Source organism: Brachyhypopomus gauderio, chromosome 9 (genome assembly GCF_052324685.1).
Source record: "Brachyhypopomus gauderio isolate BG-103 chromosome 9, BGAUD_0.2, whole genome shotgun sequence".
NCBI classification, from domain to species: domain Eukaryota; kingdom Metazoa; phylum Chordata; class Actinopteri; order Gymnotiformes; family Hypopomidae; genus Brachyhypopomus; species Brachyhypopomus gauderio.
In genome coordinates, this window is record NC_135219.1 from 344,127 (window position 1) to 368,091 (window position 23,965).

Genomic DNA, 23,965 nt, shown 5'->3' on the forward strand with positions numbered 1-23,965 from the left:
CTGGGACCGTTGGTGATCATTTCATGCTGTGTGTGTTTCATGTAATGGAAACTACTGAAAATACACAACATCTATAGAAGTGCACGTATAGCCAAAATCCTACACACACTTTAACGGGCACTTCTAGTTCTTAAATCTAATTCTAGTGGGATTATGCTAATCTGGCCACTGTAGGGATGTTTTTAATGTAACAGAGGGGGTGAGGGATTAGAGAGGGTGGCATAAGGCCAGTTTCTCTCACTCAGAGACTAAAAGGGTCTGAGACACGGAACATTTAGCTTTAGTGTAACCTAGTTACCAATTCAGTCTGGTAAAGCAACTTGCATGTTTGTTTTACTTGCTTGACGACAAAGCCAGCAGTCAAACGCCCCCTGCAGTGGCCTCGCCAGAGAGTTCTCCCACTGTCAGACCACATGACCTTGTACTTTATAGCTAACACTCAGAAATACTCCACTTATTTACTCACATTAACTCCTTAAGCAGTGTGAAGTGCAGAGCCCTCGGACAACGGTCTTTACACGGCAGGCTGCTGGTCCCAACAAATCTCGCTGGACTTGGGAGTACCATGGTGCGGTGTGTAGCTGAGCTCCTGACCTCACACAATCGACCCTAATCTCAATCTCAGGAATATTGGATTGTAAATTGTGAACCTGAATCTGGTCCAACATCACTGCGGAGGTGACCGCTAATCTGACACGCCGCTGCTCATCTCCCTGCAGAAAATCGGCTCAGTCACAACCAACAAAGAAACCGGAGAGAAAACGGACTCGCACGTTTTCACACACGTTCTAACCTTAAAAAGGAAATGGCTGTTTTCAATCTGGACACACACACACACAATAACTGATTTGCGGTGTCGATATGCGGCGGTAGAGATGTTACGGCTCGTCTTCTTGAATAGCTGCACTTGGTCCTGTTGTCCTGTGACTGCCTATCGGTGTTGTGATGAGACCGCAGGCCAAAGGACTAGAGCCAGGCTGGGCTCAATCCCACAATGACCTCACCTCATACTTACATCAGAGCCACGCAACCTGATCTGGCCTGCAGTAACGAGAGTGGGTGTATTCTCAGGAAACCCGTCACCCTACGAGCTGGCAGCTGGTCACTGGTTTCTGTGATGAGCTAAGAGCCCAGACGAACATCCAGACGGCGGAGACCACAACAGACGCGACGAGAAACATTTTAATTTACATTTACAAACTGATAATTACCAGACAGCTTTCCCCATTGTTAGACAGGGAAGGTATGAAAAATATAACATTAAGTACAAAACAATAAAATAAAGCCCTGAAGTTTTAATTTCACAGCCTTCCATCTTAAATTTGTTTAAATAGGTACCTCACACAGGTGTGTTGGGCAGGTACCTCACACCGGTCCTGTATTCACAGGTGTCTTGAGCAGGTACCTCACACAGGTGTGTATTCACAGGTGTGTTGAGCAGGTACCTCACACCGGTGTGTATTCACAGGTGTGTTGAGCAGGTACCTCACACAGGTCCTGTATTCACAGGTTTGTTGAGCAGGTACCTCACACTGGTGTGTATTCACAGGTGTGTTGAGCAGGTACCTCACACAGGTCCTGTATTCACAGGTTTGTTGAGCAGGTACCTCACACCGGTCCTGTATTCACAGGTGTGTTGAGCAGGTACCTCACACAGGTGTGTATTCACAGGTGTGTTGAGCAGGTACCTCACACAGGTGTGTAGAGCAGGTACCTCACACAGGTCCTGTATTCACAGGTGTGGAAGCACACAGGAGGTCCCTGAGCTTGCACGGTTGCTACGCCTTCCAGCATCACAGACTTTCAATGACCTGAAGGTACATTCAGGAGATGTGAAGAAGACCAGAGCACGCAGTCTGTGGAAGACCAGCAAGGAGCCTCAACAGAAACCATCCTGCCACCTGCGTTGACCCTGGTAGCTTCACACAGTCCAGTGGAGAAGAGTGCAACAGGCTTATTAAACCGGACCAACAACTGGTATGGACCTGAAGAAGTTCTCCTGTCCTGACAGTTTCCACCGATGCTTCGTGCTGTCTGGTGGAGGTCCTGCAAGATCAGGAGGTCGTGGTTCTGGATCTGGTCAGACGTGGCGCCTGTGTCCACTGACGGAGGTGACGGAGGTGTGTGGTTGTGCAGCACGGGCACGTTGGGTTGGAAGGTTCAGGTGCTGCTGCCTTCACTCTGACCACACACAGCAGCTGCACACTGGTCCAGTTTCCCTTTTAGTTCCATCAGTTGAGCACCTCCTACACACAGCTTCTCCCTGAGGGGACACACACACACACACACACACACACACACGGATCAGTGGACAGTTAGCCTGCCACCAGCAGTTTCATTACAGGAGTTCCCAGTTGTATAAGGAAACTGAGACATTTTAGGAAATTGGTGAAATATTGGAGGGCACATCCTGATATTCTAAAAGTGTCATTTTTAAAGACGGAAACCATGCAGCCTGTAGATAACAGAGATATCCACAGACTCGAGAGACCAGCTGAGCCTCCGTATGCATATATGCCTTACCTGAAGCATGATAACTGTAAGAATGAGAAGAATGGCAGGGGTGAATAACCCCAGGTAGAAGCCCTTCAGAATGAGGGGGCGTGTCCCTGACACTGACCTCCCCCACCCCACGACCTCCCCCACCGCAGTGTTCACCAAACAGTCTCTCTGATGACTTCCGGCTCACAGCCCCAGCTAGCAAACAGGAAATGGATCTCTCGTACGCAGGAAGTGGCCACCAGTCAAGGCAGAGAGACAGCGTGAGAGTCATTACAGAATCTGCAGTGAAGGCATATTTCATTGGAAACTGGCGAAGAACTCTGAAAAACGTGTTACAAGTTCATAACAACAGTCAGAAGCAAAAGCTCCAATCAGCAACCCCAACATAACGTGCCGGTGTCTGACAAACAGGAAGTCTCAAATCAATCAGGAATGTCCAGGAAGAGATGTAGGACTGCAGGAGAGCCCAAGACCTGCTTCAGGAGTTCTGTACTGGGTCAAGAACATCGCCGCGCTCACCTTAAACCAGAGTTCACTTCCATAAACTGGTCTGTAGTGGGAGGTCTGTAGTGGGAGGTCTGTAGATGCCTCTCTCACTAGTACTGGGTTTCAGACTCGGACACAATAGTGAAGACCTCAGTGATGTCAACAGGGCCCCCCCCCCCACCCCTTGGCCTGTTGCTGCATGTTTGTTTATAACCTCTCTCGCTTTTGTTCACAGCTGAGTATTACATAACACACACACACACACAAAAAAGCATTTCAGCCACTATTCACATACCACATACCAATCATCCTCCTCCCTCTCTTTGTGTCTCTCTCCTTCCCTCCCTCCCTCTCCTTCTCTCTCTCTCCTTCCTTCCCTCCCTCTCTCCCCTCCTTCCCTCCCTTTCCCTCTCTCTCTCTCCTGCTGTCTCTCTCCTTCCCTCCCTCCCTCCCTCTCCTTTTCTCTCTCTCTTCTTCCTTCCCTCTCTCCCCCTTTCTCTCTCTCTCCCTCCCTCTCCTCTCTCTCTCTCTCTCCTTCCCTCCCTCTCTCTCTCTCTCTCTCCTTCCCTCCCTCTCTCTCCTTTTCTCTCTCTCTCCTTCCCTCTCCTTCTCTCTCTCTCTCTCTCACTCCTTCACTCTCCCTCTCTCTTCTTCTCTTCCCCATGGTGGTTGATGTAATTCTGCGCCTGGCGTGGGGACGGGGGCTTGCAGGGACACGTCCTGCTGGCTGCCTGTGCCTGGCGTGGGACGGGGGCTTGCAGGGACACGTCCTGCTGGCTGCCTGCGCCTCCTTTGGTGAGTGAGGAAGATGGTGAGAGACCTCGAGAGACACATCGAAACATCCCACTAAACCACAGGGCCCCAAAGAGGCTGTGCCAAGTACAAACCCACGACAGCACCGTGTTCCTGCTGCATGGCCACGGGACTGAACTTCTAAATGCTGACATTCAAAACAAACTGACCAAACGATTACTAGAGGTTGGTCTGGGCACGGGGTCCTCGGAGACATCCACCCGTCCACAGCTGTGATGAACATACATACACTATTAAACCTGTCTCATCTGACTCCTCTGCTACCATGGTGACCATATACTAAGAATACCTTCATAACACACACACACACACACACACACACACAGAGAGAGAGCCCACACAGAATGGCCCAGACATGCACACAGCACCAGACTACATATAAGCAGTTAAAGATATTATCTGTGTTTTCCACTAAGTATATTAATGTGGATGTCCACTTTTCCACATGGATCAGGGTGCCACCCTTTTCACGGGTCTGTATTCTTCACTCCTCAGGCAGGACCTCTGATATGTGGAGGGTTAAACAGCATGTGGTCTGTCCAGTGCAGCTGGGTGATGAGGCCCCTGTTGTGAGCGTCAAGCACCCGCCTCTCTGGGGGTGTGGCCCAAGGTTGCAGGGCCGCGCCCCCACTCCTATCACACTGCCCTTGGGATCCCACACACACCTGCAGGTTGCACAAGCACATCAACCACGGCAGAGTGTTGGGAAGGGGCTGTCAGGAAAACAGACGTGTGGGGTTCTAACGTAGCGGAGTGTTACGTGTTCGTGAGCTTCACACTTCCAGCGTGATGAGGTCATCGGGGTGTCTTGGGTGCGTGTGTGTGTGTGTGTGTGTCAAGCACAAGCATGAGTCTCATAATAATGTCTGAATCATCTTAGACAGAATACAAACAGATGAAGTGAGTGTGTGTGTGGGTGTGAGTATGTGGGTGTGTGTGGGGTGTTCAACAATAAATTCTCACTTATCTCTCGCCCTGCACAAACACTGCGCGTATGTGTGAGTTACACAACGAGATGCCAGGGTGTCGATGTGAGCCAGTTGACCTTTCACCCATTCTTTTAAAAAATGACCAACGAGCTGAATTTTCAATTAGAGGAAAACTGTAGCGCACAACAAGTCAGCCATTACGGCTCGGGAGTGTGGGTCAGCGAGTTTTGGGTTTGGGCCGAGTGCCAGAGACCCCCCGCTGGGCAAGAGGAACAAGACCCACAGGTTAAACAATAGCTGGACTTGTTTAAGCACAAAAAAACCCTCCAGTGAAACGGAGCTTCACAACCGACTGGAACCTCCCCCATCTTCTCCCAGCATGCACCAGTGACGGTGCTGAAGCGTCCGTTTTGAACGCACCCACATGTCCTTCCTTCAAACACTCTTCAGGGCTCTTCCTTCCATCTGAGAGCATGTTCTCTCTCTCTCTCTCTCACACACACACACACACACACACACACACACACACACAGAGCTGCAAAACAACACACCAGGGCAAGCACAGCATATCTGTATGGGACACTGGCAGACTAAACACAGGAAAAACAGAAACCTTCACTACCAACATCTTAAAGTACTGACTCAATCACACCAGTTCAGATCTTTCTCGGTCTTTCAGTACCCAATTTGCAGATGGACTCAAAACGCTGATTTTACAACTAAACGAAGGCTGAAATAGAGGGTGTCAGTATTCGAGGGCACTCTTCCTTCAGCCTAAAGTGTTCGTGATTACATCCAGGTTAAAGCAACATGGCTGACACATGAAGAAGCAAAACAAATGTGGAATTTGAGGCGCTGCATGGAACCTGAGACTCCGCCCATCTCCCCAGTAACCTGAGACTCCGCCCATCTCCCCAGTAACCTGAGACTCCGCCCATCTCCACAGTAACCTGAGACTCCGCCCATCTCCCCAGTAACCTGAGACTCCGCCCATCTCCCCAGTAACCTGAGACTCCGCCCATCTCCACAGTAACCCGAGACTCCGCCCATCTCCCAGTAACGACATATTCAAAACAAAAACATCATCTCATATAACTGCAATCCTCTGGATCAGGGAAGCACTTTAAACAGGATGTAGTCGTCGCCAGCCAGGATGCCGGGCAACACCACAGCTTCTAGAAACTTCCAGAGGGGAAAGAATTTAGTTGATTGCTCAGATTGGCCAAAATAAAGAAAAACGTGACTCATGCTTAAAGAATAGCACGCATGCTGGAAACCACAGGACTGTTCACCAGGGGTCAGAGGTCACATCCGCAAGGGCGGGGGGTGGACACTGCCATCACCCCTGACCTGAAGGTGGGGAGCGAAGTTCCTCTGGCCGGGTCTGAAGCTGCAGTCTCCTGTGTCACCCGGTGTTGATCCCTGAGTGTGTTTTACACTTCCTGTTGTGATGTGAACTCACCTGTACTCCTGCAGGGACAGACACTCAAACAGGGCCCTGGCAGTCACGTGAGAATCCAGCGTGGTCATCTGAAACACAGACGAGGGTTTTAACCCACACACAGCACTCTCCCACTCAAAGCCAGCGAGGGGAGTCTATGGTGGAAGTTTAGCACACCGATAGAGGCGTATGCTTATGCTACGCTTGAGACGTGAGACGTACCTCGCACGTGCGTACAAGCGTGAGCAGATTCTGGGCGTCCTCCACCGTGCTGTCCACAGATACCAACCTGGAAGAGCAGAGCAAACCCACGTCACCACCGCCCATTTAGACGGCTCACGTGCGCCGACCAGGTACACCCGCGACAGACGGCTCACGCGCCCTGACCAGGGACGACCGCGACAGACGGCTCACGCGCCCTGACCAGGGACGACCGCGACACACGGCTCACGCGCCCTGACCAGGGACGACCGCGACACACGGCTCACGCGCCCTGACCAGGGACGACCGCGACACACGGCTCACGCGCCCTGACCAGGGACGACCGCGACACACGGCTCACGCGCCCTGACCAGGGACGACCGCGACAAACGGCTCACGCGCCCTGACCAGGGACAACCGCGACACACGGCTCACGCGCCCTGACCAGGGACGACCATGACACACGGCTCACGTGCCCTGACCAGGGATGCCCGCGACAGACGACAGACGTGACAGGTTGCCAGATTTAATGCCCAGTGGAGTGAGACGAAATGTATGTTTGAATTAAAACCATCTGCAGCTGTGCTGGCCTACTGTAGGTTTTTAAGGCTAAAGAGGTGAAAACAAACACATGAGAAGGACCTGTTTGACAGAGGGAAAGCCAAGATGACACTAGACACCAGAGGATGTGTGTGTATGTAACCACATCCCAACCACAGACAACAGAGGTATGAGAAATGAGTGAACTAGTGTGTCAAGGATGTGTGTGTGTGTGTGGTTCTGAGCTAGGAGGAAGATAGTAAATGATGAAGGAGGGGAGGAACTATATGAAGGGCACAAAGACAATGAGGAATGGAGAGGAGATGAGAGAGGAAGAGAGAGAAGTAGGGAGAGAGGGGGATGGAGAGAGAAAGAAAGAGAAGGTGGGAGAGAGAGAGGGAGAGAGGAAGAGAGAGAAAGAGAGCGAGAAAGAGAAAGAGAGGATGAGAGAGGGAGGGAGGAGAAGAGGCAGAATGAGAGGACAATATAATTTTTGCAACCCCAATATTCTGTTCAGGGCAAAATGGAAATGGAAAGAGATGAGAAGGGAAGTGTGTGTGCGTATGTGTGTGTGTGTGTAACTATGATGAGTCATCTCTCTGCTTCCTTCCAGCACATGAAAATTAGTCTAGCTGTATCCATAGAAACCGCAAAAAAATTGTCTACACCCTTCCTAGTGTCTCCGCTCTGCTCAGCACAGACGGGACAGTCATGAAGACACAGAGAGACATGAAGACACAGACAGACGGGACAGTCATGAAGACACAGACAGACGGGACAGTCATGAAGACACAGACAGACGGGACAGACATGAAGACACAGACAGACGGGACAGTCATGAAGACACAGACAGACGGGACAGTCATGAAGACACAGACAGACGGGACAGTCATGAAGACACAGAGAGACATGAAGACACAGACAGATGGGACAGTCATGAAGACACAGACAGACGGGACAGTCATGAAGACACAGAGAGACATGAAGACACAGACAGACGGGACAGTCATGAAGACACAGACAGACGGGACAGTCATGAAGACACAGGTACAGGATTTCTCCAGGATTTCCTCTGACGGAGGATCGCCTGTTTTATTTCTCCAGAGGGTGGAGGGAACCGTTACTGTTGACTGCACTCAAATATCAGGAACCCGGAGGTGCCCAGTCGGAGTTCAGACAGGCCGCGTCACAGCTCAAAGCTCTTTTACAACGCATTTTGGTACCATTAGAATTTACGTCCCCATGTCAGATCGACGTCTGTGGTTCTGACGGGCCGGTACATCTCAGCCTCTGGCACTCAGCTATTCCAGCACTACTCGAAGCCAAAAGCCTGTGAACCGCTGTGGAAAACACGATCAGACCAGACACACACGCTATTTTTCCAGGACCTGAATACGGGGCGAATGACGGCATTCATTCAGTAGCTAAACCAGCAGGCGTCTGCCAGTGCATGGAAACACTGGTGTGCACACTGGGACACTGGCTGTCCCACAGAGAGCCCATTGTACTGAACTGGGATCCAGCACGAGGTGACGGCACCAGGGAACAGACGTGGGGAGGGAACAACGTTCAGGCACATCTCAATGTTGGGATGGTGGGTGGAGATTGAGGGCGGGAGGAGATATAAAGATGGGTGGAGATGTGAGGATGGGTGACACAGCATGACTGCTGCAGTCAAGACCAGCCTGTGTGTGTGTGTGTGTGTAGGCAGGTGTTTGCATACCTGCGGAAGACCTCCAGCAGCTGTGTGAGGGTGGAGGAGAGCGTGTGGAGGCAGGAGATGGCGTCCTGAGGGGGAGGCGTGGTGCACGACTGCACCGGTCTGGATGAACTCAGAGGAGAGTGTAGCACCGAGAACACAGCTGAGCTGTGGAGACACGGGTGGAGGTCGACTACGTCAGTGTTTGATCAGAGGACACACCACATTCACAAACACACGGCAGCTACTGGACCTTAAACACTGGAAATGTAGGAGAGGGTGTGGAGGTCACTGGGAGGGCAGGTGGAGGTAAACACATGAATTCTCTTCCTGTCTCTGTGGTTCTGTCTCTCTCTGTCTCTCCCCCCCTTCTCTCTTTCTCTCTCTCCCTCTCACCTGACTTGGCACAGGTTGTTCCAGATGCTCTCAAACAAAGCCCACACTTCCTGATGAGAGGCTTGGAGGGGCGGAGCTACATCCTCCACCAGCTCCGACATCAGAGAGTCTCCATCGCTGGGCTCCTCTACCACTGGGTTTGTCAGCTGAAACACACACACACCCCTACATCACATCCTCCCGGGCACGTCTCAAGTTTGAGAGAGAGAGAGAGAGAGAATGACAAGCAACCGATCTCAAATGCAGAATGTTGGAATCCTAAACAATTGTGCTTCAATGATGCATGAAAACCCCAGTGAGTGTGTGTGTATATGTGTGTGTGTGTACGTATGTGTGTGTGTATATATGTGTGTGTGTGTATATATATGTGTGTGAGTGTGTGTGTATATATATGTGTGTGAGTGTGTGTATATGTGTGTGTATATATGTGAGTGTATATATGTGAGTGAGTATGTGTGTGTGTGTATATATATGTGTGTGAGTGTGTGTGTACGCTGGGACTCACCCGTGTCCCTGGCCCACCCACCAGGCCCCTGACGTGGGAGAGAGCTGCGGTCACATGACCACCGTATGACGACCTGGAGCCGAGGGCCACCAGCAGCTCCTCAGCGGCACACGCTGCTGTCAGGACTGTCCCGCGCTCCACCACCGTGTCTACGCACAGACAGGACAGCAAACACACGCTCACTACACTGAAGCGCACCGCACTGCCGTAAGGACGCTCACAGCGCGGGACGGGAGCCTCACTCATCCCGCAACACTGTACCACAGCCCACAGGACCACGGCAGAACGTCCCACGTGCTCTTAACACTCCTAATACTAATACTGCTGATTCAACGCAACAGCAAATTACAAAACCTATTGTGAGCAAAATCAGGGCTAATGCTAAATGGAGGGCCAGTGTCCCACGGAAATGTAGAATTATAGTATAGGATTATAATGTAGAATTATACTATAGGACTATATTATAGGATTATACTGAATAGATTATGGCTTCCAAGGTTTATTTAAATCTCACAATACATTCCATTTTCATAACAAGAGTCTTGTGATTCATCATCACGAGAACTTTTCTTCCGCTAGTTTACTGTACAGACAGAGAGAGAGAGAGAGAGAGAGAGAGAGAGAGAGAGAGAGAGAGAGAGAGAGGGGAGGGTGGAGAGAAAGCTCTTTATGGGTGCACATAATTAATCAAACACAAATATTCTTACTCAAAAGAAGAGCACTTGAAGCCAAATACACCCCCACACCCACACCAGCAGTATCACTCCATCTATGGGTCAGACAGAGGGAGTGCAGTACTTTTCCACTCCTCCGCAGACTCAGAGGGTCTACCTTCTGTTCCCCCTCCCTCCATCTCCCCCCCCCCTTTCCTTCAGTCCTGGCTCCCAGCCAAAATCAGTAGGCTGGAAAGGCACAGTCATGCTACTGTGACATTGATGGACAAAAGCAGGTCATAAAACACACAAAGACTGACGCTCTCACACACACACACACACACACACACACACACACACACACACACACACACACACACACACACACACACACACACACACACACACATACACACACACTCCTTGTTGAATATATGCCCCTGCTGGTGAGTTGGTATTAGGCTTGTCTCGATCCGATATTTGGATCGGATACCGATATTTGCAAAAAATGCGTATCGGTATCGGATCGGCAGGCACAATAAAATGCCGATCCAGACTTCCGATCCAGTTTTTTAAGTCCGATCCGGGTTTTCCAGCACACCCATTTAAATAATCCATTCCAGTTTTTGCTGTGTTTTCGCCAGTGAGAGTAAAATCCGGTCCGCATTTTTCAGCACACATTCAGCACACGAATTTCAGCATAGCATCTCCACAATTTAGCTCAGTGGCATCTCATTAAGACGGCCATGTAAATTTGAAGTTATCGGTAAAAATGTGAGTTGTGTGGGATTATTTTACCTTAAAGAACGACAAAGACGAAGAGGTAGAGTGCAACATATGCCACAGTAAAGTCAAGCGTGGTGGTAAAGCTGTAAGAACTTTTAATACAACCAATCTAATCAAGCATTTAGCGAAATACCACCATAAACAACATGAAGAGTTTCTAAAGAAAAGACTAAAATAAATGTCCTACACAACTAACACTGGCAGAAACGAAAATAGTAGACTATTTTCTAGTAGAGGTGTATTCAACTAAGGATTTTCAGTCGAATCTGATTCGTCAGATTTTCCCTTTAGCCGACTAATAGTCGAATCGGGTTTTTTAGAGGGTTAATCTAGAGCACGTTAAACAGGATCCCGTTCTCATTCAGGACTTTTTTCAACTTCAAAGTAAAAACCTAAAACACTCAGATAAATGAATAAACATGGTAGGTTGGCTTTATTCAGCTTTTATTTATTTATTTACTTATTTATTTTTTTAATGAAACGTTAGAGTACATTAACAAAAAAAAGCCACAGGTGTTCAGTCGAATTTTCCTACCCGTCGCAAATTCCTACCTAGGCTTACTGCGCATGCGCAATTCACTATTACGTCATGATTTTGGTGGCTGGCTACTACACCCATTGATTTTTTATAATGACATTTAGTCTGTCGAAATTTCCTACCTATAGTATTGATGAACTTAATGCTCTTATATAATGACATTTAGGCTGTCAAAATTTCCTATCTATAGTGTTAATGAACTTAATGCTCGTTTATAATTACACACAGGCTAAAAACATGTTCATACAATGATGTAAACAATCCAATTTGGTTAAATATGCAAAATAAAACTTATAATTTAAAGATTATCCTACCTTTTAAACGCTGATTTGCGCTACATTATGACGAAACAAACTCTACAGACATACGTCTACAAATACGCCATGCCCTCAGACACGGTAGGAAATATCGATAAGGTAGGAAAATTCGACAGAACACCGGCAGTGCGCATATCGAACTGTCAGACAAATGTATTGTCAAAAATGTCAAAAATATTTTAAATAAAATATGCCTACCTGAAAATTTAAATAAATTGCCACACAACAGCAATAAAATTATAAGTAAAGGTTCAAGTAACGGGGTTTAAAAAGCAAACAACAAAAAATGTTTATAGGCCTACTTGCCAAGACGCATTGCGACAGACGAGACGACACGACCGAAACGACAAACGGCTGAACTGTTTTATTTTTTTTTGCCTTACCCGTTTTAAATGGTATGCCATCTTTTCAAAATACTTTTGAAGTTTTTTTAGTAGTAATCTCGGCAGATGCGGACTATCCTGTAGCGTGTTCAGCTCCACTCGTTTGGATTGTGCAACAGCAGGGTGTGATTTATTAATATGTAGTAAGGAAGATGCCTATTGTTAATGTACACACATCATTTAAAAATAGTTATTAACAGAAATTAGGATGATTTTATTTGACAAAAGGTTATATATAACGAAAACAAAGACATTTCATGCAACAACTAATGTTTAGCAGCATCCTTGGGCACCCCCATGCAGTTAGAATGGTACATTCGACTATGAGATTGGACTAGGGGGTATAGTCGACTATAGTCGAATCAGCTACTATTGCAGGTCACCCCTATTTTCTACTCAGGTTGTGTGTTTTGCTTTTTAAATACAATTTACAATATTATTTGCACTCATGGCTTTTAAGCCTTGGTTTACTGATGCCATTTCTATTTGTTATTTATTTTGTCTATTTTGAGTTTATTAATTGCTAAATAAACAGGTCAGTTTCTCCTTACCAACCATTGTGTATTATTCAAACACACCTAATTCAGCTGGCTACTTATCAAGAGTAAAACGCTTTTCAACATGAATTTGACAACAAAGTAAGCTGGCTAAATAACTTTAAACTTTAATAAATGCTCAGATAGGCCGATATCGGTATCGGACGATATCGGATCGGAAGTGCAAATAAATATCGGTATCGGATCAGAAGTTCAAAAAGTTGGATCGGGACATCCCTAGTTGATATAGTGATGTTTCCTATTTCCTTCTAAACACTATAACGATATTAAAATGACCTCAGGCCTCATAATGAGCTGCTCAGCACTAATTGGACACATTCCTGTGCAGCCAGCTCTCCACCCACCTGAACAAGAGAGCCAGGCGCCTCCATCCAACTGAACCACAGAGCCAGACGCCTCCACCCACCTGAACAACAGAGCCAGGCGCCTCCACCCACCTGAACAACAGAGCCAGGCGCCTCCACCCACCTGAACAACAGAGCCAGGCGCCTCCACCCACCTGAGCAGAAGCAGGTGATGAGCATCTCCACACAGCTGAGCAGGTTCCTCTTGATGATGCCACCGAACACGGCGATCCAGTGTTTACGGATACACTGCAGCACGGCCTGCAGGGTCCAGGGAGGCTTCAGATACACTATCTACAACACACACACACACACACACACAGACACACACACAGGCTGGGACACACCTAATCGCTGTGTTTATTTGCACTACATTTTCTACGTTTCTTGCATCTCATTTATAACACACAAACACACAAAAAAAAAAAAAACTCGTATTTGCGATTACTCTTGATGTTAACTTTGTACACGCTTGGTGCTCTCAGACAGACATTAATGGGAAATGAACAACTGCACAAATATGCCTTCAACAGCAGCACTTCTAAAACGCATCTTCAGAGTTTGTGATGGGGGGTGAAGGGTGGGGAGAAGGATTTCAGCTACACCGTCAACAAATCAAGATTTATATGTGGTATGGTCCCCTGCTGAAATAAATCAAGTTACTGGAGACGAATTGGATTTATTTGAGTCCCAGTTCAGACAAATTAAATGACGGTGTCAGCAGACAGAGCTAATATGGTTAATAAGCCGTGAGACGCAGCACACAGCAGAGAGCACAATGTAATTACGCCCGTGCTAAGTGGCCCTGAAACGCATCACTAGCTTAAACACAGCAGCTCCTCCCACTGCTGGACACAAAAGCATTACAGAACTACATAGAACAGCCAAGAATATACCTAAAGACCTACAGGAAGCTGCTAGCAACAAGACAGCATTGTGTGTGTGTGTGTGTGTGTGAGAGAGAGAGAGAGAGAGAGAGAGAGAGAGAGAGAGAGAGTGTGCGCGCGCGTGCGTGCGAGTGTATCAGAGTGTCAGTGTGTGTGTGAGTGCGTGTGTGTGTGAGTTTCCGTGAGTGTGTGTGCACGCCAAGGTCACCTCTGTCCACAGGTCTTCATAAGCTGCCTTCATCTCCTCCTCCAGCACAGCAGACAGCGCCCCCTGCAGGCTGCGTTCCAGTGCAGACACACACACACTCAGCTCACACTTCACGCCAGATGCCTTCATCCTGCCTGCCTCCTCCTCTTCCTCACGCGGCCTCCTCGTCTGCTCTGCTTGGCCAACACGACAGGACAATTCTGTCTTATTCAAAGGGCTTGAAGGACATGAGTCTCAATAATACGTATCTGAGTGAGACGTGTCTGAGTAAGACGTGTAATACGTGTCTCAATAAGATGTGTCTCGGTAAATCATATAATATGCATCTCAGTAAGACATGTCACTCTCACTCTCGCGTATCGGTAAAGCGTTTAATATGTGTCTCAGTGAGACGTGTCTGATTAAGACGTGTAATACGCGTATCGGTAAAGCATTTAATACATGTCTCAGTGAGACATGTCTGAGTAAAACGTGTAATGCGTGTCTCAGTGATCCGTGTCTTGGTAAAGCATGTAATATGTCTCAGTATTGCGTGTCCAAGTAAGACGTGTAATACGTGTCTCAATAAAGCGTGTAATAGGTGTCTCAATGAGACGTGGCTCAGTAAAGCATGTAATATGTCTCAGCAAGACGTGTAATACGTGTCTCAATAAGACGTGTCTTGGTAAATCAGTAAGACGTAATACGTGTCTCAATAAAACGTGTCTTGGTAAATCAGTAAGACGTGTAATACGTGTCTCAATAAGACGCGTCTCGGTAAATCATATAATATGCGTCTCAGTAAGACATGAAATACATGTCTTGGTAAAGCATGTAATATGTCTCAGTAGGACGTGTAATACGTGTCTCAATAAGACATGTCTCGGTAAAGCATAAAATATGCATCTCAGTGAGACGTGTCTGAGTAAAATGTGTAATACGTGTCTCAGTGATACGTGTCTAAAGCATGTAATATGTCTCAGTATTGCATGTCCGAGTAAGACGTGTAATACGTGTCTCGGTAAAGCGTGTAATTCGTGTCTCAATGAGACGTGTCTCAGTAAAGCATGTAATATGTCTCAGCAAGACGTGTAAAACGTGTCTCAGTGAGATGTGTAAAACGTGTCTCAGTGAGACGTGTCCTTCAGCACGATCCTTCAGGCGTGCGGGAGCTCAGGGTCTGACCTGGCAGTGTGGGCCCTGCGGGGGGTGCAGGGGTGTGGAGTCTGCAGCTGGACTGTACGAGTGCAGTGTTTCCTTGTGCGTGTTCCTCCAGGTCGGCTTTACACAGAGCTCTGACCCCACTCAGCAGGGCTTTACTGCACAGGTTCTGGTCATTACTACAGGGCCAAAGAAAAAGAAAGAGTGAATAAGAAAGAATAAAGAAAAAGAGGGAAAGGGGTAGAGTGTGGGAGCAAACAGGAGATCAGTTTGCTGTATGCTGACGAGTTAAAATCAGATCAAAGATGGTTGACTACAGAAACATTCATTCTGGACTAGACATTCAACTGCAATGGGTTTTGAGGTCTACAGAAAATGTCAAAGTGCGTGAATGAAGCACATGCTCACGTGCACAGGATGAGACTGCCCTCTGGATACAACGCCTGGTACTGCAGGCAGCAATGCAGCACTCGATCATCGTTATTCTCCGCCACCAGCCCACCTGAGACAGTACACAACCAAAACAGCAGTACATAGCGCCCTCTGCTGGTGAGCTGGTGAAACACAGAAATGCAGACCACACTACCTGCTTCCTACATTTGCCAAGATTTAAAATAAGTAATCCTACACAAGAGTAACCTGCCAACATGGCAATCAAAGATCCACTGTCTCCAGACACAGTGCACCTCTCACACTGTAACCACAACACTTTGAACCACATGCTACGAAGCCGTAACTAGAAGCCCCCTGGTGTCTACGGGGCACCTACAGGCTGCCTGCGAGGCCTGCTGCAGGGACTGGCCCCACAGGCGCGGCTCCTGGTTCTTCAGGCATCCGTAGACGTAGCGTACGGCCGGCCGCGCCTTGCGCTCCACCTCTGGTGACAGCTTTCCGCTCTTCAGCGCATCGAGCTCCTGCAGCACCACCCACGGCACGAGCAGCGTGGGCCGACCCAGGACTGCAGGGGGGACAGGACACCAGAGACACTTGGACCCTGTAGGACTATGGCAGAGTGACAGAGACACTTGGACCATGCAGGACTACTGCAGAGTGACAGAGACACTTGGACCCTGCAGGACTACTGCAGAGTGAAACCCATTCAGACACATGAATGGGTAATTATTGAGGTAAAAACCTTTGTATCTTGAAATCTATAATATTCACTACTTGCTTTTTCTCCAAACTAATTTTCCAAATTTCAATTCAGTAAACTTTTAGAGGTCCGACTATTAGCTGCATAGATACATAATTCTCATCAGCCTCAGCATACAAATAAACTATACTTACATAAACATATATTAAGCAAGTCTGTATTCTGAATGACATTCTTACCTAGAAGTTCAGCAACCCACCCCCGGCTCCGTAACTCAAAGCCCACGTGACCCCAGGCTCCGTACCTCAAAGCTCACGTGACCCCAGTTCCATACCTCGAAGCCCAAGTAGCCTCATCTCCTTACCTCCAAGCCCATGAGACCTCATCTTCTTCACAAAGTCCAAGTGACTGAGGAGAACATTTGTGTCCAGCACTATCAGGAGGTCTTGGTGCTCTTCACCTGCAGAGTTAAACCACTAATTAAAATTCCCTGACAAACATGTATCATCAGCTGACAGCAGGAACCTCTGGAAACGTGCCATGCACATTCATTTGCCCAGCGGTGACATTACTAAGTGATGTGTTGGCGCCCTCCTCTGGTGGGTCCACATCCATGCAAGTAAGCTCTCCATAGCTCTCCGCCACGCTCACAGTGAGACGTCTGTCAAAGCGGGCCAGATGTAGCTCCTCCACCAGCAGCATCTACAAAAACAACACAAAACAGTGAGAGAAACACACACACACACACACACACACACACACACACACACACACACACACACACACACACACACACACGCGTGTGCACATCAGATTTTCCCTCAACACTCACCTCTTGGTCATTGTCTAAAGCGTCTTTGGTCTCAGTAGAAGCTCTTCTATAAACCGCCTGGAAAAGAAAACCCTCCTGATGCTCAGAAGCTAGAGTGATCAAACTTTCATGAATGAGCTACTGGATGTTTTGCCCAGAGCTACAAGCACATTGGCTAATCCTATCAAAGGTTCTAAAGGTCACACTAAGACTACATGAACAGTATGTGTTAGATCTAAGCTTCAGCTGACATTTATTCACGCATGTTTGTAGTCTTCAGATGATAAAGAGAAATGTTTTAGTTTGAACTGGGAAAATGCCCTTCAGACAAAGCCTAAACCTATTGGTAATGACACATTTAGACACATACAGCCAAAGGCTCAACCCTCAGGAACATCATGAGAAAAAAGCTTGCTCAGCCTTACACGCTCTGTCCGTGGAGACGCACTGCTTGTGCTTGGGAAGCTTCTCTCTCTGGACGCCCCAGGCCGCCCCAGCTGGGCTTGGAGGACATAGGAAGGCTGACGCGGAGATGAGCTGATGGAAGGTGTTGAGGGAACCTCGGGCAGCCTTGGCACACTGCGTCCAGAGACGGACGCAGACGGAGACGCAGACGGAGACGCTGCCGTCACACGACCACGAGGAGCACGCTTCCCATCGGAGCCAGACACATCATCACCGTCCACGCCAAAAACGTCCGCATCTCTCCGTACCTTTGCGGCACTTTGCGGCTTCTTTGGGATCTTGAAGGTTATTGGAGGAGAGGACGAGGCGGGCTGTTCTCCTGAGCTCGGACCGGCCCGCCTCCTCTCTCTCTCGCCACTCCGTGTTTGCGGACACACGTGTTGGGGCAACTTTGGTGTAAGGCACATGACTTGCGACAAACTCTCTTTGGAGTGCGCAGCCCCTGTTTTAGCACGACAGGTGACTGCAGCCTGTGCACCAGTGGCTCTCAGCTTGGCTGCTGGGTGATCCTCCGGTGTGGAGGACCTCCTCTTCACACCCTCCTTCCTCGTCTCCCCTGCAGGGAGAACGGCGGCCTCGGCTGGCTTACGTCTGGGCTCCTCTGGTGCTCTCCTCTTAACTAAACACCTCCTCCTCTGCTCCAGCTCTTTGGAGGAGACTTCAGGATCACGGCTTTTCGCCATGGTGAGGACGCCATGTGCCAGAGGGAGGTGTTTTGCCGGGAGACGCAGTCCCTTGCGATCGCAGCCCAGAGATGCTTTATTTCTCGTGGGCTCAGCCTGTCTGTTCTCACCCTCTGGTTTCTTGCAGGTGTGTTTTGTTGGGCTCCCTTCTCTGGCTGATCGGAGGCTGTTTGTGCCTTTGACCCATTTTGGATTATTTCCCCCTTGACTGAACAGCACACAACAGAAAAGGTTAAAGGTCAGGAGGTGAGCTATTATGGAGATACATACCGCGAGGAACATTGTGCCTTACCTAGGGATACGCTCGTGTTTGGTTTTACCCCTGGATCTTCCAGGAGTCTCTATGTCATTTTTTCTCTGATGGGGGAAACATTTCTGAATTAAAATACTAACAATTAATACAACTAAACATGGACGAGCAGATGAAGATGCTGGGATTTCACAGAACCAGAACCGTCTCACCTGGTCCTCCCTGGGGGGTGTGGATCCTCTGCTTCTCTCTCTTCTGTGTTTTTTGGACTTTCTTCTGCCCATTGCTGCTGGCTGTATGGACACACGAAGGGTTTAGTGTGTGTCTGACAGGAGAGTAAAACTGTTCACATCAAACTGATGACATTCTTCTGCATACTAGAGTAGAAAGGGCTTAAGATTTCAAAGTTGCTCTCACACCATACCACAGAAACCAATGTAACGTTAGCTGGGTTACTAGATAGCAAAGTAAACTAGATGTGCAATTCCTGAAGGAAATACATAGTGTTTGAAAAGACATGCAAGTTTCTCTCTCTCTCTCTGTGTGTAGTGGGTTTGACAGAGGTGTGTATAAGAGAGATGTATGTATGTTTGTGTGTGTGTAGTTGGTATGGGACAGGTGTGTGTGTGTGTGGACTGGCTATGGGTCAGAGATGTACAGGATGTGTGTGTGTGTGTGTGTGTGTTGTATAGTGGGTTTGATAGATGTGTGTGTGAGAGAGATGTTTGTGTGTGTGTGTGTGTGTGTGTGTGTGTGTATGGAAGAGAGATGCACAGTATTTGTGAGCGCGTGCGTGTGTGTGTGTGTGTGTGGGGGGAGAGACATTAAAAAAAATAGCATTTTTCATGCCAACACACACACTAACTGGCAGTTAAGATTTGAAATTCTGAACAATCCATCATTCATTTCAATGGGGCTTTTTTATTTTTAAACTCAATTCTATTAAAGTCTACAACTCTAATCGACTCCAAAAACGGACAACACACCTGTCAGAGCAGAGACCTTAGAAACGCAGTTTGAATGGAGTCTGTACGTTAAGCGGTTAACGTTAAGAATAAGTAAGAGGAATAACAATATAGTGCTTTTCAAGCACTATAATGAGTTAGTTACCAGTGTTGACTGACATATATCCACTCATTAACTATGTGGTTAGTAAGTTAACTGCAAATATAACTGAGTTAGTGAATCACAGCTGGACAGGCTGGACAAACGGACACGACACTTTAACTAAAAGACTCGCTGTGTTAGCTAGTTAGCTAACTCACAGATCGCAAAGGAAACCACATTATTACTGACGGTACCGAAGGAATAACTACATGGTGATTTCTTATGACTATGTGACATTAAACTGAGGAAACTTGCCAGAGTTTGACAGAGAGTGTGTCCACATCTGAGCCTCAGCACTGGGGCCGCTGTGTTCGGCGCTGTTGCCCACTCACATCACAACTTCCGGCGCGGAGCACGTACGTAGTTTCCGTAGCGTAGCGGACTCCGGATATGTGCGACGTTCTTTTGTGCGTAGACTATGGAGTAGCTTTACGCAGGCTGCGTAGAGCAGGAATGTTGATATAATACAGCAAGTATATAAGCAAATCAGTCTCAGTATTTAAATTAAAATGTAATACGCAAAATGGTGATGTATTCCTAAACTGGCGTTTACATGTTGCACTCATGTATGCTTCGTACAATACAACTTTAAAATGCAGTAATTATATTTACATTTGTAATTTGTTAGACGTCTATTCATATTTCATTAACACATACATTTGGATCCTTTGTTTAAATTAAAATGCATTTCCCGATTTTAATTAGCATGTTTCGCGTGATCATGCAACGGCTGTACCAAAATCCGTCCGTGCTGGTTTGTGCCGTTAAAAGAAACATTTTGCTATTATATTAAGTTATAAAGCCACAGGAATGTGGTGTCTGTTTGGCAGAATCTCCCTCTGATAAGGGGCATCTATAGACTAGCCCAAAGTGCCTTTTGCAGGATTTGTTTAGAACTTTTGTTAATTGTTTGTTCTGCTGGGTGAACGATTCTAACTGACAGCTGGCTAACCAGCTCTAAATTATCACCAGATCTAAATTATGAGCTTATTCTGTTTGTTCTCTCTTTCAGGCATTCTTAGAAAAGGTTAAGGTTATCATGGCGTTTCTGGTCTGTTCCTGTTTATTCGTATTCTGTTGAGTTTTGACAGTTTTTGCTCGTTTCCGTCTTTTTGTCTGTTCCCTTTTTGATTTTGTTCACATTGTATTTGTTGCTCTGCTGGATTAGACCCAGGCGTTGCTGGATTAGCTGGATTAGACCCAGGCGTTGTTCTCTGCCTTTGCTTTTTGGATCCCCCTTTTTTATAGTTAAACTCATTTTACCTGCTTGTGACTCCACCTTCTGAGCTAAAAAGTCAGATCAAGTCATTAATATTCAATTTAAACACAATATCACACTTAAGGGTAGGGCCTAAATACAATGACACTGAATCATTAACAGCTAACTGATTATTTAATTCAGTCAAAATGAGTGGGAGAGGAAATATTGAGCCCTGACATGGCTGGATTACTGACCGGGCCAGTGGGGCCAGCACCCAGGGGTCCTTGAGTTCAGGGGGCCCCGGGGGGGGGGGGGGGGGTGTCCTGGCCGAAAACCTTTTGCGATGCCTATCAACATTTATGGTACAATATATTTTTATTTCCGAGGGCCCTCCATTTTAAGGATCCTCTGACTATTAGAGACCCCAGGGCCTCTTTGGGGCCCCTAGCCATGCTTTTGGGTCCCTTAGGAAAATGAATGAGGCGTTGTGGCACTGCTCTGACTTCGACTTCTGGCTATTAGGGGTCCTAGGAAAGAGGGGGGGCATATTTTTAGAGGGCCCTGGTTATGAGAGCCCCTACCAGGGGGCCCTAGAGCCCATGCTCTGGGGCCCTTTACTTCCATAGAAGTCGTTTACCATGGCTCCTTGACTTTCTAGGGACCTACAAATTCAGGCCCTTACTTAATGTTTCTGAATTTGTATTGTTTCAAAATTATTATGTTCAATTTCTCTTAAGCGCAGAGACACAATTTAATTTAGCAACTTTGCAATTACTTAAATTTAAGACAAGCAATTTGTCTGATGAATGCTATCTTTGACACCGATTAAATTGAGTGAATTTGGCCAAGGGTGTGATTTCACTTATGTGAAAACAACAAGCCATTTGACTAGTTTCATGTTTCCCCTTTAATAAACAACAGTAAAGAGACCAGTGGTCACTCTAGTTCTGAAGGAATGCACGAAGGAAAAGTGCCTTTTCATACAACAGAACTGCAAGCTAATTTTACTGAGTAGCACAATTTTGGTTTGGTGACAGATGAAACAGCAAGTGGTTTTGTTGTAGTAGCTGTGGCTGCGTATGCGTGTAACCCTGATATTTAGTTTGAGGATTATTTATTGGAAAACATATTTTATTCAGCTTCTTATTCAATGACCATTCAATGACAGTTTGACATGACTTGACATGTTTCAAGGCTAGTGTAACGTTGCTAACTAGCAATTCACAGCTTTTTTAAAAGCTTGTTGTTATTTGCATATTACATTATGTTGGTATATTTTCTCCTGACCCAGATAGGCCCCAACCCTGCCCTGATGAACCCATTGGTTTTGACTGAGTAACCCAAGCAAAGTCTTGACACCCAAAGTTCTTTTCTGATAAATTTATATAGAATAATAGCGAGTACAAAATAGCCAAAGTATACATGGTACAAACTCTCCAGTGCACTGGTGCTAGTTGCCTAGAAGCCTACCTGAACCCAGTGGATCCCAGCAGCGTCCGAGCAAAAATATCCCTCTCCTGGGCGATGTCCTCCCTTTCATACTCTCTCTCTCTAAGTTTCGATAACTCCCCCCACCTTTGCTGCTCTCCATCTAAACCCCCCCTGCTCCTCTCCAGTTGTCTGCCTGCTTATCTCAAAACTGCTTGCCTCACATCCAGCACTGAATGGGCTCATCCTGTTCTTCTCAAGGCCACTGAGGCCTCCTCACTCCTGCTCTCCCACAGTCTCCCTGGAAAACATTAAGTTTAAACATTAAGTTGTTTCACCTTTAAGTTTCCTTTTTCCTACAATTATTGATAATAGTAGAAGTGTAAGCTTTATAATAGTACATACACACAATACATTTACAATAACAACAATTTGTAGCTAGTTATAGGTCAGCCTTTTTTTTATTACATATTGCATCTGGTTCTACAATTTTGTGATTGTATTTTTTTTCCTGAACATACAACATAGAAACAATATAGTAAGTATTGGATAGGAATAGGAATTTGCAAGACAAGCTTCTATATTTGCATCTTAAGAAACACTTGCCATTAATAACATGGATCCCAAACAAAAAAGTGGTGCCTCAAAAAGAAAAGCAAAAAAGATTAAGGAAGCAAATCAGGCAGGTTTCCTGAAAAACATACCTTTGATCTCAAACTTCTTCGAGAAACCGCTGGATATGAGTGAGACAAGTATTGCTAATGTTAGCAGTGATCAGAGTTCTAGCAATGAAGATGTGATCACCACTGGCGTAGTGTCACCTGTCAGTGACTATGTACCTTTGCAGACCCAGTCAGGTGCAGAGCAGGAATGCCAGCACTGCCAGGCTACCACAGACCAGCAGCAGAAAGACCATGAAAGGAAAGTTGCAGGTGTGTCAGACCCACAATCAGACCAGCCAGCTGCATCGTGTGAGGAGGGCAAGGACCCCAACTCCTGGTGTGAAACGGTCATTTCCCTGCTTTATGGCCCTCACCATTACCGACCAAGCCAAGTTGATTCTTGTTAGTAGAGGAGAAACTGCATTTCAAAACAGAAGTGCTAAGTACCCAGCCTCAGTCAGGGATAGGGGAATTGGGGGTACCAGTAGGAGCTTTACAAATGCTCTACTCAGTTGCTCTCTACCCAACAGGCAAACTGTGACTAGGCAGTGACTACTTTACTCTCCTTCAACTGGCTGTGTGTATTGTTTTGTTTGCAAACTGTTTTCCAGTAAGCATAATACTTTTGTTCATGGATTTTCTGACTGGAAACATTCAGAGTGGATTGGTGAGCATGAGGGGAGTGTGGAGCATAGGGCTTGCATGCTAGCATTATATAATCGCTCCAGAGGCACAGCAACAATTGATTCTGATATTGTCAAACAAACTGATGCAGAAAGACAATACTGGCGGGAAGTTTTGAAAAGAGTTGATGCAGTCATCCAGTTTTTGGGGGAGAGGGGACTTGCTTTTAGAGGAGATGATGAGCTATTAGGATCAGCCCACAATGGTAATTTTTTGGGCATCATAGAACTCTTAAATTTGACCCATTCCTAGCTGA

At 46.9% G+C, this 23,965-nt stretch overlaps 1 protein-coding gene across 3 annotated transcripts; it reads right to left on the bottom strand.

Moving 5' to 3' along the window:
* Positions 1 to 1,164: 1,164 nt before the first annotated feature.
* swt1 (SWT1 RNA endoribonuclease homolog) lies at positions 1,165 to 22,553 on the bottom strand. 3 transcript variants are annotated; one of them, XR_013133077.1, is made up of 20 exons: positions 22,406 to 22,551; positions 19,990 to 20,172; positions 18,840 to 18,920; positions 18,670 to 18,734; positions 17,655 to 18,585; positions 17,251 to 17,307; positions 16,991 to 17,120; positions 16,783 to 16,878; positions 16,095 to 16,283; positions 15,734 to 15,827; positions 15,350 to 15,504; positions 14,186 to 14,358; positions 13,246 to 13,384; positions 9,513 to 9,661; positions 9,008 to 9,153; positions 8,636 to 8,779; positions 6,394 to 6,460; positions 6,193 to 6,260; positions 2,524 to 2,781; positions 1,165 to 2,263 (listed from the first exon to the last, which is right to left on the bottom strand). XR_013133077.1 is itself a non-coding variant. In XM_077016336.1 (19 exons), the coding sequence occupies exons 3-19, from the start codon at positions 18,909 to 18,911 to the stop codon at positions 2,161 to 2,163; spliced, it is 2,778 nt and encodes a 925-aa protein (XP_076872451.1). In that variant the 5' UTR covers positions 18,912 to 18,920; positions 19,990 to 20,172; positions 22,406 to 22,550; the 3' UTR covers positions 1,165 to 2,160. The 3 variants fall into 3 exon arrangements, 2 of the variants coding, with proteins under 2 accessions (XP_076872451.1, XP_076872452.1); XM_077016336.1 differs by lacking the exon at positions 2,524 to 2,781 and having other exon boundaries at positions 22,406 to 22,550; XM_077016337.1 differs by lacking the exons at positions 1,165 to 2,263; positions 2,524 to 2,781; positions 6,193 to 6,260; ... (2 more) ...; positions 9,008 to 9,153; positions 9,513 to 9,661 and adding an exon at positions 12,987 to 13,152 and having other exon boundaries at positions 13,215 to 13,384; positions 22,406 to 22,553.
* Between the last annotated feature and the right edge of the window lie 1,412 nt (positions 22,554 to 23,965).

Coding starts and splice junctions, on each gene's coding strand:
- swt1 (XM_077016336.1), bottom strand. CDS start 18,911: ATGGGCAGAAGAAAGTCCAAAAAACACAGAAGAGAGAGAAGCAGAGGA. Junction 14,359..15,349: donor CGCAGGGCCCACACTGCCAG/GTCAGACCCTGA, acceptor TTGGCCAAGCAG/AGCAGACGAGGAGGCCGCGT. Junction 6,261..6,393: donor CGCTTGTACGCACGTGCGAG/GTACGTCTCACG, acceptor TCTGTGTTTCAG/ATGACCACGCTGGATTCTCA.